Consider the following 13,613-nt stretch of genomic DNA (forward strand, 5'->3'; position numbering starts at 1 on the left):
AAATGGATGAAAATCAAGTGTACAGACTTAGAGTAGCTTTCCCCAATGTGGGGCCCTTCAGCTGTTTTGGACCGTAGTCAGTGGAGGCTGGTGGCTCCAATGTCAGTGGGGCAGCGAATCTGCTCCAGGTTTTAGTCTGAACGTTCAAGGAGCTGTCCGAGATTATTTCAGCATTCATCACCTACATCTTGAACATTTGGACTAAAACCTGAAGCTGATTCACTGCCCCACTGACCTCAGAGCTACCAGCTTCCATTGACTGTAGTCCCAAAGAGCTGGAGGGCAGCAGGCTGGGGAAGGGTGCCTTACAGTTTCCTTAAACTTATTAAGTTGGATGCAAAAGTTCCCTTCTTCCTCCAAAGGAAGGAGTCTCTGATCAAAGTTCTTCCATGAGATAAGGGAACCTTTAGAACCAAGCCATTGTTTCAAAGAAAGCTAAATAAGAATCATCTTTCAGTAAAAGCTTCAATATTTATTTACTTAGCAAGATTTTCCCCAACCTTCAGCAAAAGCTTTCAGGATGGATCCCAATAATAATAATTTTTAAAAACAGTTAAAACCACAAATGTTAAATATATCTTCTACATCTGTCCTCAGCTGTCCCATTGGCTTCAATGAGACCTAGCCCCAGCAGATAAGCAGGTGTAGTAGGACTGAAGCCTTTAAAAAAATTAACTACAAATTTAAACTGCTGAAAAATGAGAACATATGTCAGAAGAAAGATGAGCAGAGGAGATGGCATTAAAAAGGCAGGAGAAAATAAAATGGATCTTTGCTTCAGAGAAGATGCTTGGTGAACATACTTGGAGGACAACATTCCAAAGCCAAGAAAGCACCATTGAAAAACCCTAAACAAGGACAGATAATAAATCAAAACAGAAACCCAGTGCAGCAGTAACAATACAAAAAAAATAAGCTGAGCACCAACATCTGGTGAATGCCTACACAAATAAATAGGTCTTCAGGTGGTGGCAAAAACTAAGAAGAATCAGCACAAGCTGTAACTCAGAAGGAGGGCATTCCATAAAGACAATATCACCATGGAGGCAATCCTCATCCATGTCTCTGCAAAGCAAATCTCAATGGCTCTGGTACAGTCAAGGAGAACTACCCCTGATGATCTTAATGCACAGGCAGGCCAATATCAATCCACAAAGAAAATAGAAGTCTATGTGGACCTTTCATCAATCACCACATACACATCACTTCAGATATTGGAGGCACCCAGAGAAGGGCCTCCAATTATTATATTCATGTAGCCTTTGGTAAACCTGGTGCCCTCCAGATGTTTAGGACTACAACTCCTATTAGTCTCACGTGAGGTGGCTGGGGCTGATGGGAGTTGTAGTCCAAAATATCTGGAGAACATCAAATTGGCAAAGGCTGTCTTTTTGCATGAATAGATACACATGGAAGAGGTTCCCAGTCCCAAACTGTATACAGCTTTAAAGGTAAGCAACAGTGCTTCAAATTGTACTCAGTAAGGGACTGGCATCCAGTGAACCTCATTCAAACCTAGCAAGATGTGCCTTCCTAGGGCCGGTCCCAGTTCACAGGTGTATTCGGAAGTATTCCAGGGGATCACCTATATAACACATTACAGTCATCTAATCTGTAATCTGAAGGTTGCCAGGATGCACTCCTTTCAGTGCCTGCTTAACACTTTTTTTGCAAGCCTATACAGTAACACAGATGTTAATGTATTTTAATCCCTTTTTAGTCTACTATTAATTTTAATTATATTTTAATGTTTTGTTTTTAATTGTTTTTATTGATAATTTTAATGTTTCCTGAACTACTTAGAGGTTTTATTACAATCCAGCAGTATATACATTTTCTTAAATAAATAAATAACTGACTGGGCTATCTCTGTTCAGGTGGGTCACATCCAGCCTTAGAGGGTAAGAGGGCATAAAGCAGAGGAAACCTCAGCCTCAATGGTCAAAGCTGGATCAGTCAGCTGTATGTGCAGAGCATCTGTGGAGACATTTCATTGCATATATGGAGAGTGGGATGGTTGCCTTGATGATGCTTCCTCCTACTTGTCATTCAGTGTAATGTGTGAAAAGGATTGTAGAGTGCTACGTGCATATCATGTGTTTGGCAGTTAACACAACAAAAATGGCATTGCAATGTTTTTCAACATCATCCTGATAAATATATGCATATATAGAGAAATGTGTCATTTCCCATGAAAGAGAAATGTAGTGAAATATTGATTGAGATTTATTTAAAATAAAGTTTCTTAAAATAAGAAAGGAAGCATGCAATGCACTGTTTCTTCTATAGCTACCCGATAATGCCAAATTTGGTGTCCAGTGTAGCATAAGATATTCTGTGCACTTCTTCACACATCTCTTGTTTCTAATAGAGGAGAAAAAGCTAATCTCAATTGTTTACTGTTGTTTGAGATTTACTGTCTTCTTTATGAATGAACAGTTTAGGTGTAAAGACTGGGAAATATTCAGGGACTGCATTTCTCATTCACCATTTCTTTTCTCATGAGATGGTTTTGTATTTCATGGAAATCTATAGAATCCCTTCTCTCTGATAAATGGAAGCTTTTCTAAGTTACTACAACAGGGTTGCCAACCCTTTGGGGCCTGTTGGCACATTTGCAAGCTGGAGAAACTGCCCTGGCACCACAAAGGCATTGCAACCTATTCCATTGGCTACAGCAGAATACTTTTTTTCAAGCCTAATATTGGCAGAGAGAGTGGACCTGTGGATGCCAAGGAAGGTATGTGAATGCATGTGCACATGCAGTCACTGTGTTGGCAACCCCAGTTAGGACTACTGAACAACACTAACCTAGGCCTTTCTATTCTTAGAATAATGAAAGAAAGTGTAATCTACAGTATATCCAGTAATACCTCAGTTAAGGAATCCTCCAGGACCAAAACTCCTTTAAGGAAGGCTTTTTTTGAGGAGAAACTGAGCAGCTTTACTTTGCTATGGATAAACTTTCAAGTATGTGCCTTTGTTTTAAGGTGAAACTGACCAGCCTGTGTCTTTGCTATCAATAAACTGAAAAGCCTGTGCCTTTTCTTTGCTAGGGTGAAAGTGGCAAGGCTGTGTGTTTGCTTTGTATTAAAGAGATCTCTTCCTTTCTCTCAGGGCTGGGGAGGGAAGGATCCAATATAATTCAGAGGAGGAGAAGTAGGGGAGGGAGGAGGAGGAGGAGGAGGAGGAGGAGGGGGTGCCTGGTAGGCACCCTTTAAACCCCTGTTGAAGCTGCCCCCACCATCTCTCAGCAGGTGTAGGAACCTATCCCTATTCGTCCCATGTTATTCCTACCTCTGGTACCAAAGTTTCTGTTAAAGAAGTAATGTACAGGAGCTTATTTACTTTGTTAACTGAGGTATTACTATATTTAGTGTATTTGGCTTTTTTTTAAAAAAAAAAAAACCTGTTGATTCTCTTCATCAATTTTCTGTTGATCATCCGGAATTGTCTTAGTAGCCTTAGGTAAGCACATATGTCTCAACCTTGTCAGGTAAAAGTTTAGTAAACATTAAGTACTGAACCAGCATCTAGCCTAATAAATGCAGCATATTCATTAATAGGGAAATAGACCCATTAGAAGGGAAACAGACCCTGGTAGCTAGGGATGGGTGAGAATTTAGATTCAGTTCACATTTCAAGCAAAATTTATCAAATTCACACTTGCTGAAACAATATGAGAACTGAAACACAGCCATCCTTCGAAATTCGTGTTTATTAGAATTTTGAGATGTAGTTCGCCAACTAAACAATATTTACAAAAATGCATATATTAGGGGAAAGTGTGCATAAAAATGAATATATGTGAAAATAACATGCAAAATGGCATGATGTGCAAAAATGTGTACCCTTGTCAAAACTGCCTCCAAAAATGTGTTTATTTTGAGAAATTTGCACTAAAATTGTGAATTTTCATGAGGATTTTTTTTAAAAAAATTGCAGATTGCTGCTGAAATGTGAAGAACTGAATTTAACATTTAAAAAGTGAGAAACGGAGAGAACCAAAAATGACAGAGCTTTCCATCCCTACTGGTGGCTTCGATTTTTTGATCGGATAATCTCCCTTGTAGACTGTGGGAATGCTCTGGACATAATATATCTCGACTTCAGCAAAGCTTTTGACAAAGTGCCCCATGATATTCTGATTAGCAAGCTCGCTAAATGTGGGCTGGATGGAACAACTATCAGGTGGATCCACAGCTGGCTCCAGAATCATACTCAAAGAGTGCTTACCAATGGTTCCTTCTCAAACTGGGTGGAAGTAATGAGTGGGGTACCACAGGGCTCGGTCCTGGGCCCAGTGCTCTTCAACATTTTTATTAACGACTTGGATGAGGAGGTACAGAGCATGCTTATCAAATTTGCAGATGATACAAAATTGGGGGGCATAGCTAATACCGTGGAAGACAGAAAGAAAATTCAAAGGGACCTTGATAGGCTGGAGCATTGGGCTGAAAACAACAGAATGAAATTCAACAGGGATAAATGCAAAGTTCTACACTTAGGAAAAAGAAACCATATGCACAGTTACAAGATGGGGGATACTTGGCTCAGCAATACGACATGTGAGAAGGATCTTGGAATTGTCGTTGATCACAAGCTGAATATGAGTCAACAGTGTGATGTGGCTGCAAGAAAGGCAAAAGCTATATTAGTCTGCCTTAACAGAAGTATAGTTTCCAAATTGCATGAAGTATTAGTTCCCCTCTATTCAGCACTGGTTAGGCCTCATCTTGAATACTGCATCCAGTTCTGGTCTCTGCACTTCAAGAAGGATGCAGACAAACTGGAATAGGTTCAGAGAAGGGCAACAAGGATGATCAGGGGACTAGAAACCAAGCCCTATGAAGAGAGACTGAAAGAACTGGGCATGTTTAGCCTGGAGAAGAGAAGACTGAGGGGAGATATGATAGCACTCTTCAAGTACTTGAAAGGTTGTCGCACAGAGGAGAGAGCCATGCTACTATGGAACCAATTTCCTAGAGAGGTAGTGGGCTCTCCGACACTAGAGGCATTCAAGAGGCAGCTGGACAGCCATCTGTCAGGAATGCTTTGATTTGGATTCCTGCACTGAGCAGGGGGTTAGACTTGATGGCCTTATAGGCCTCTTCCAACTCTACTATTCTATGATTCTATGTCAGTGGGGCAGTGGATCAACCCCTGAGCTTTCAAGGAGCTGTGCAAGGTGCTGAACACTGAAAGCACCTTGGACAGTTCCTTGGATATTCAGAGCACATTCACTGCCCCTCTAATATTGGAGCCACCTGTCCTCACTGCCCACTAGCAATAATAAATTATTTCGGAAACATTTCAACATAGCTCATGCAAATGGAAGCCCAGTTATCTGATTCACCTTTCCACAGTCTGTTTAAGTAAATATGGAGTCCCATATAAATACTGCAAGCATACAAGATTCCTTTTCTTTTAGCAGCTGAAAATCCAAGCACTTGTTTCAGTTACACTTGATGGTGTGAAGACGTTAAGCTCTTTTGACAGAACTTTGAATACCACTTGGTCATTAGCATCAAGGGCATGTATATGTTAGGAACTGTTATCAGCACAGTACAGAAGGACACATGGGAAACTGTAATCCACTAACGAACTTTAGTTCAAATGGAGAGTTTTAATGGCCAGAGCTAAGGTGTGTCAGGACAGCCATGGCAAAGTTGGACTGAGTTTTTCATGTGCTGAGTAGAATTTGTGTGATGGTACATTGCAGACATTTTCATGTCTTTAGTCTCTGAAATGTTTTCATTAGTTCACCCCCAACCAGGTGGCATCCAAGCCCATCTCCACCCGAGCCCACGAATGCAAATGATGTTAGGAGCAAACTGCCTAAAAATGCTGTGTGGTAGAAGAAAGCATCTAGGCTAGTGAAGGAAGGAAGGAAATGGAGACTGAGGTCAGGGTTGGAAACCAGTGACCCTGCAGATGTTGCTGAACTACAGTTCCATCATCCCTGATCATGTTGGCTGGGGCTGATGGGAGCTGGAGTCCAACAACATTGGGAGGGCTGCAAGTTCCCTGTCTCTGGCTTATTGAAATGTGACTTAGCATTTCAGTTGCAGTTGGAGCAGGAAATAAAAGGACCCATCCATCAGGTTTCTACTAAAGTGGGACTACAGAGAAGGAGTAGGAACCTGTTTCATGTCCTTTTCAGCAACACAAGTGCCCATCATTAGGGTTCTACATATCTATATCACTTTACAAATAGCAAAGGGTCCTGGTTTCACACAGTTTGTGTGTGTGTGTTTGTGTGTATGTATCTACATCTATATCTATTTATGATCTACTGCAAATTGCTAAGGCTTCAGAATCAGTCTCATGCAGTACAATCCTGGTCGTCTCTACTCAGAACTAAGTACCACTGAGTTCAATGGAGCTTATTCCCAAGTAAGTGTGTATAGCAGGGGATGCTAACCTTTTTTGGCCCAAGAGCCACATTTACCCCTAGTCCACTCTCCAGGGCACACATGCTGGCAGTAAGTGTGGCAAAAAGTGGATATATGGCCACCACACATTTGCATGCACATTTTTGCATGCACACAGGCTCCTTTCCTCAACATGATCAATTTGATGTCCATGGGGAAGAGCACTAGGCTCTGCCCACACCCAACACTGTATCTACTCTAATATTTGTTTTTTTGCTGCCAAAATCAGTGGTGTCTCAGGGGACCAGATCAGGCCCCTGAACTGAGGGTTAGCTACCCCTGTGTATAGGACTGCAACCTTAAATGAGATGTTGTTTTCATGGAATCAGTGAGTGCTGTATTCCCTGTTGTTTTGTGTATTTATTAATTTACATCCTAACCTTCATGCAAGGAGTTCAGGGCTTATCCTATCCAACACACACACAACTATAACATGAGAGAGACTGAGGGGCAGTGACAAATGTATCACTGAATCTCTTGAAGGCAATGGCTGTTTCTGTGAACTTATTTATGGATCAGTGTCACCCAACATTTTCCCTTAAAAGATGTGTGATTCTCACTAAAGATGTGACAGCCCAGAAAATTTTGGGGGGAAACTGGGGGTTTGTTCATTGTTTCTTGTTGTTGTTTTAATTATGTTTTGGGGGGAATCCAGTGGCGGTTCCCCCCTTTTTTCAATTTTTCTGGGAGAAAATTGGAAAAATTGAAAAATTTGGGGGGGGGGGTTTCCAGGTTTTCCAGGTTTTTTCTGGGCCTTCACATCTCTGATTCTACAGTCCCCAGCTTTTATATGTAAATACTAGAAATAATTAAAAAATCACTTCACGGCATGTGTTTCAACTATCCTCATATCCTTCCCCTATTAGTGACTAGATCACATATACCTTCAAGGAATATTTAAGTGTTCCATTTCTTTTTTTGCTTCCTATAGAGCAAAGTCAAGAGAGATGAGTTGCAGGGAGGGGTGAAATCCTGACCATCTTTGCCAAGCATCATGTCTGGGGCCTCTATGAATTTTTGTCTTCTCCTTTGTGATGATAATTGACTGTTCTCTGTTTTCTCTTTATGGTCACAAAGTATATTTGGTGCTGTTCGAACGGGTGCTTATATGGTGTACATTTTGATGACCAAAGGACTGAAGCAGTCAGTTTGCGACCAGAGTTTTTACAATGGACCTGTCAGCAAATTCTGGGCTTATGCATTTGTGCTAAGCAAAGCACCAGAACTAGGTGAGTACCTTTTCTGTTTTTTACCTCATGGGTTACATTTGGAGAAAAGAGCAAGGGCATGTGCTGTTTTTAAAACTATTTTAGCTGTTTTTTAGTATATTTGTAAATCATCTTGAGTAAAAAATGATTGATTAATGGACTGATTGATAACAGTGATCAAAAATGCTTTTCACATTTTGCAATCAATACATTAATCAGCCAGCCACCTCTTGTATTTACAATCCCAAAGGAGTTTTTCTCAGCTGAGCAAAATTATAAAATTGTTAAGTTGCTTTGAGTCACTTTTTTGAAAAAGTGCCAAATAAATGCATCAATGAGGAAGACAAAGAAGAAGTAATTGACAAGGAAGAGGGCTCTCAAAACCTTGGAGGGAATATTTGTCCCTAATTCATATTGTTTTGATTTGGATTGTAAGGCGTAGAGATTCTTGTGCTGCTGCTATTCCTCTTCTACATTCCAAGAACAAGAATGTGGCATTTCAGAAACAACACAAGGGACCATTCACCAACTCAGTGAATGGTCAATGCAACCACTAAGCCTTATAACCCCATGGTGCTGCAGTCTACTCCAATCAAAATCTTGTAGATAATCAACAAACACAGTCTTCTCAAAGGTCAGCTGTAAGCCCACTAAGACTGCAGAACAGAAAAATAATAGCGCAGGAAGCAAGAGGAAACACCTTTCCCTGCCCCAGCCTGCCCATATCCTAAGATAAGATGACCTTGAAACCTGGCAAGGTGGAGGCACTGTGGGTGAGTAGTTTCCATATCCAAAAAATTGGTCAATTGCCTGCCCTGGGCAGGGTTGCACTTCCCCTGAAGGACCAGGTATGCAGTCTGGGGGTGCTTCTAGATCCAGCTATGTCATTGGAGGCCCAGCTAGCCTTAGTGGCTAGAAGTGCCTCTAACAGCTGCACTTGGTGAGACAACTATGACCATTCCTGGACTGAGAGAGCTTGGCCACAGTAGTTCAGGCATTGGGGATTTCAAGTGTGGCTGCACTCTCTGTGGGGCTTCCCTTGCACTTGACCAGGAAACTGCAGTTAGTGCAGAATGCTGCAGCCAGATTGTTGATGGGGATGAGACATGACAGCCTAGAACACCTCTGCTCAGAGATCTACACTGGTTGCCAATTAGTTATCAGGCCAGGTTCAAGTTGTATATAAAGCTCTTAACAGCTTGGGACCAGTTTACTTGCAAGAACACCTTACCCCATATGTGCCCACTTGAGCAGTTCACTCTGCGCAACAGGCACTGTTACAGGTGCCACATAATACTTGTTTTGCCCTTGTAAGAATTTGTTCTTTTAGTGTGGCAGTACCTACTCTTTGGAACTCCCTGCCTACTGACATCAGGCAGACACCTTCACTGTATTCCTTTCGGCACCTGCTTAATTTTTTCGGTTTAGGTAAGCCTTTCCAGACACATAGATGTTGATCTGTTGTAATCTTTTTAGTTAGTAGTTGTGTTAATTGTTTAAATATGTTTTAATTACTTGTTTTTAATGGTTTTATTGATAATTTTAATTTTTTTGTAAACTGCTTGGAGATCTCTACATTCAAGCGGTAAATAATTTTTGTTAAATAATAAATAAATAAAAATAAGATCATTAGGGGAGACTCTTCTTCATGTCCTGCTATTGGGAGAGAGACATCAGTTTTGGAGGGCCCACCTGTGGGATGCTTTCCCCAGTGAGGCCAACTTGGCACTTAGACTAACATCTTTTCAGTGCCAGGTTACGACATTCCACTTATCCCAGGCATTTGAAGGAGTATAATTCAACTCTGTCAAATCTGGTTAGTGTTGCTCTGGGTTGCCAATAAGCTTTTCTTTGTTTTCTGTGGAGGCTGGTGTTATTTTATGTATTGATTTGTTAAGTTTTGATGGACATTTTTAATAATTTTGGAGGTTTTTTAACAGGATGGTAAATCATCTACAGATTGCCCTGTATTAGGCGACTGACACATTAATTTAATAATATATAGCAGTCATGCCGTGATCCAGGAAAGGGCCTCTACATGGTACCACCCAGTTTATGGAATGCCCTTCTCTATGAGGTATAGTTGGCACCAACATTTTTTATTTTTCAGTGCCAACTGAAAATGCACCTATTTGTTTAAGCATTTGTGGGGCATTGAGTTACCTTAATTGATGTAGGATGACATTTCAGAGGTTATGCTGACTTTTATTTTAATTGTGATATTTTTATTTGTTCCTGTTATTTATGTGAATCTGATGGCCTCATTTTATGTTTTGCACTTTTTATCTTTTGTAACCCGCTCTGGGATCAGTGACGATAAAAGGCAGTCTACAGATATACTAAATAAATAAATATGATGGTTAGGACAGTCATTTGTAGAGTTATAATGTACCATGGTGTGCATGTAACCATGTGTCAACATAAAATAGTCTGCAACATTCTTGCCAAGCGGGAAGGGACATTTTTACTACTTTTTTGCCTTCCTGGAATTCTGGTTGGGTGTGGATGTGTGGTAAAATTATCCTCACTGCTTCCGGAACACTTCAGAGCACTTCCAGAATGTGACACCAATTTGTCCATCCACATTGTGGTAGTTTTCCTTCTGGTAAATTGCCACCTGCATTCTTCCACAAAGACCACAGACGTTTAGTTAAGAGGAAAGAAACTAACAGTCTGACCCTATGTGTGTTTACTCAGAAGCAAGTTCCTGTAAATTTAATTGGAACTGGCAGAGTGTATTTTCACAGGTTTTAACAAAGCTTCATGCCATCTTTAGTACTTACCCTTTCCAAGAAATGTCATGTAAATGTTAGCCTCATTCAGTTCTTTTAAAACAAAAATCTGGCTGCTCATATGCTTGTATGACAGGGTGGTCTTAACAAATTCCTCACTTGGAAATAATGGCTATTGGCCCCATGCAAGTGGCTGATAGCAAAGACTCAGCAGCCCATAACCAAGTCTACTTTCATTGCCTAGTTCATGAAGATTTTTCTAAACAGTTTCCTTAGCAGCGGCTTTAAAAAGCTTGCAAACAGCAAGCCCATCAAGTTCTGTATTAATTTTCACATCCATGTTTGCTTATCCTAAGGCTTCCTAGGCTGATTCTAGCTGATGGATTGATTGGATTTTATTTTATTTATACCCTGCCCTTTCTCCCAGTAAGAGCTCAGGGCGGGGGCTAGAGTAGTGCAAGAGAGCAAAGAGGGAGGCACCCCAAATGCACCGCAGACAAAGAGAGGGAAGCCCTCAAAGCGCTGAGCCAGCAACCAGTCGAAAATGAAAGTGGTAATTGTTTATTGCAGCCCAATGCGTTTCAGGTATCAAAATACCCTTTGTCAAGGGCAATCTGTAAAAGTATACATATAAACCACATTAAACTCAATTGTAAGATGTACTTAAAAATGTAAACTATCATACAATGTTTATGAATTTATCTGTTAAAAATGAACAATACCATTTTCCTTATTGATTGATTGGTCCCTTTTTCTTATTGATTATAGTTTATGAGTCAGCTTTCAGCAGATCATGGTGTTGTTCAATTGCAATAAACAATTACCACTTTCATTTTTGGCTGGCACTTCAAGGGCTTCCCTCTCTTTGTCTGTGGAGATTCTAGTTAGAAACGGTGATTTGGCAGGCATTCCAGAGCTTGTTCCTGCAGAAACTTCCTAGGGCTGCCCATTGCACAAAAATCATTATGACTGTTAAGAATATGTTGTTTCAGTGAATTATTGGGGGAATATACATATAGCCTTCATATTCATTTGATTCTATATCCCACCTTCCTTCCCTCTTGGAGCATACATGTGGTTCCCAAGCAGTCTTCAGTCCAGGCACTGACCACAGCCAGACCTACTTAGCTTCAACAAGAATGATACCCTCATGTACCTTCAGACTACTTTTGAGACTGTGCTGAAACCTACCGAGAATTAGCTATATTTTAAGATGTTTTGTTTTAATATGTGTAAAGTCTTTTTTATGTTTTAAAGTGCTTTTAGTGTTTTTGTTTGCTGCCCTGGGCTCCTTCTGGGAGAAAGTGTGGGACACAAATTTAATAAACAAATAAACAAAATAAATTTAATAAACAAACAAATAATAAAGTTTTGGCTGCCAATGAAGTAGTCAGCAAGTAAGGAGCTTTACTGCTGATTTGGGTTACAGTCCTAAACATGCTTAACTGGAAGTGACCACCACCAGTTCTGCAGGCAAGTAAATATGCATGAGGTTGGGGTATTGATAATAAAAGTGCTGCTTCCATCCTATGTATTACTGGTATTCCTTTGTGTGAGTTTTGAAGCAGAAAAGGCTGCAGGAAGGAACAGTAGTGCTTATATGGCCTCCTGGCCCTGGTGTTGGTGCAGCTTACCAGGAAGGGTGAAGTAGTGGGGAGGTCAGTACATTCCAGATGCAGCAGTGAGAGCACTGGAATGGCTCTTCTGGGGCATCATCACAGCACCAACCTTCCCACTGCCTCGTACATCTCCTTCCCAGCTCTATTGACACCTGTGTCAGGAGGCCAGGATGTGCATACAGAGAAGTCTACCGGGGGGGGGGAGGCAGACTGGGCCTGATCCCTGTGCTAACTGAAGACTGGCACAACTATCGGGCTTAGCTCACGCCCAGTACTGGCCAGCACCAGCTATAACCCCCACCTCACTCTTGGAACACCCTGCTTTGGAACCTCCTGCTGGCAGGAATATTGTCAATGGATCTTCTGCCTGCATGTTTGACAAGCAGCAGGGGAAGATCTGTGCTAGCAAGAGGCAGAAGCATGTGAGGGTTGCTCTGCTCAATCCAACCCCTCCCCATGTGGGGGGGGTGGATTGCAGCCTACTTCACAAGTTTGTTTCAGTCCTAACATTTTTCTTATTTTCTTTTCCCCAGGAGATACAATATTTATTATTCTTAGGAAACAGAAGCTTATCTTCCTCCATTGGTATCACCATATTACCGTACTGCTTTATTCTTGGTACTCTTACAAGGACATGGTGGCTGGTGGCGGCTGGTTTATGACCATGAACTACGGAGTGCATGCTGTCATGTACACTTACTACGCCTTGCGGGCTGCTGGCTTCAGAGTGTCACGCAAGTTTGCCATGTTTATCACTCTGTCTCAGATCACGCAGATGTTCATGGGCTGCATCATCAACTACCTGGTCTTTGCCTGGATGCAACAAGGCCAGTGTCACTCCCACGTTTCCAACATCGCCTGGTGTTCCCTTATGTACCTCAGCTACTTTGTGCTCTTCTGCCATTTTTTCTTTGAGGCATATATTGGCAAAACCAGAAAAGCAAGGAAGGCTGAGTAATGCTAGAAACTACAGAGAAGCAGCCACTCAGGTCATCCACAAAACAACAAACACAAAGAGAGAGGGGAGAGAGAGGGAGAGGAAAAAACAATGGCACAACAAGGCAACATTTATATATGGTGCCACTAAAACTCAGCAGCTAAGGGACAGCTAGGTTTGTTCAAAGCCAGTAAGTTTATGATCCTGTCATGGTGAGGACTCACTGAATGATCTTGCATCTCAAAAGGCTGCTGTAAGACATCTTCCTTCTTGCATCTTATCTGCTCTTAGAAAACAACAAACACACGTTTTAAAACAAAAAGGAAAGCAAAGGAAAAGAAGATACTGATTTTGCAAAATAAAATGTTAAAAATAAATTGTTTCCCTGAGCATAGATTACTTTTATTTTAAAAAACTAATTATTTATATATTCTTTCTAACCTTTGTTTTTTAAATACAAAACTTGAACAAACTTTAAGCAGAGGAAACACACAATCTGTGTCCTATGAACATATGAAGCTGCCTTGACCTGTTAGAGCTCCACCTAGCCCTGTATTGTCACCTCTGACTGGTAGCAGCTCTGCAAGGTCTCAGGCAGATGTTCTGCCACCTGAGATCCTTTTAAAAAAAACCTGGAGAGTCCAGGGATTAAACCTGTCATCTTCTGCATGTAAATCATCTGC

At 41.1% G+C, this 13,613-nt stretch overlaps 1 protein-coding gene across 6 annotated transcripts in view; it reads left to right on the plus strand.

Annotated features, from left to right (window-relative positions):
• The window catches only part of ELOVL6 (ELOVL fatty acid elongase 6), a 120,435-nt gene extending 107,128 nt beyond the window's left edge, over positions 1 to 13,307 (plus strand). For all 6 annotated transcript variants that reach the window (XM_061585398.1, XM_061585395.1, XM_061585393.1 and 3 more), the window contains 2 exons: positions 7,512 to 7,663; positions 12,527 to 13,307. In XM_061585398.1, the coding sequence (XP_061441382.1) occupies positions 7,512 to 7,663; positions 12,527 to 12,951 (577 nt within the window). In that variant the 3' untranslated portion in view covers positions 12,952 to 13,307. The remainder of the gene's footprint in view (positions 1 to 7,511; positions 7,664 to 12,526) is intronic.
• Positions 13,308 to 13,613: the final 306 nt, after the last annotated feature.

The sequence above is a fragment of the Rhineura floridana genome, chromosome 9 (genome assembly GCF_030035675.1).
Source record: "Rhineura floridana isolate rRhiFlo1 chromosome 9, rRhiFlo1.hap2, whole genome shotgun sequence".
Taxonomy (NCBI): Eukaryota; Metazoa; Chordata; class Lepidosauria; order Squamata; family Rhineuridae; genus Rhineura; species Rhineura floridana.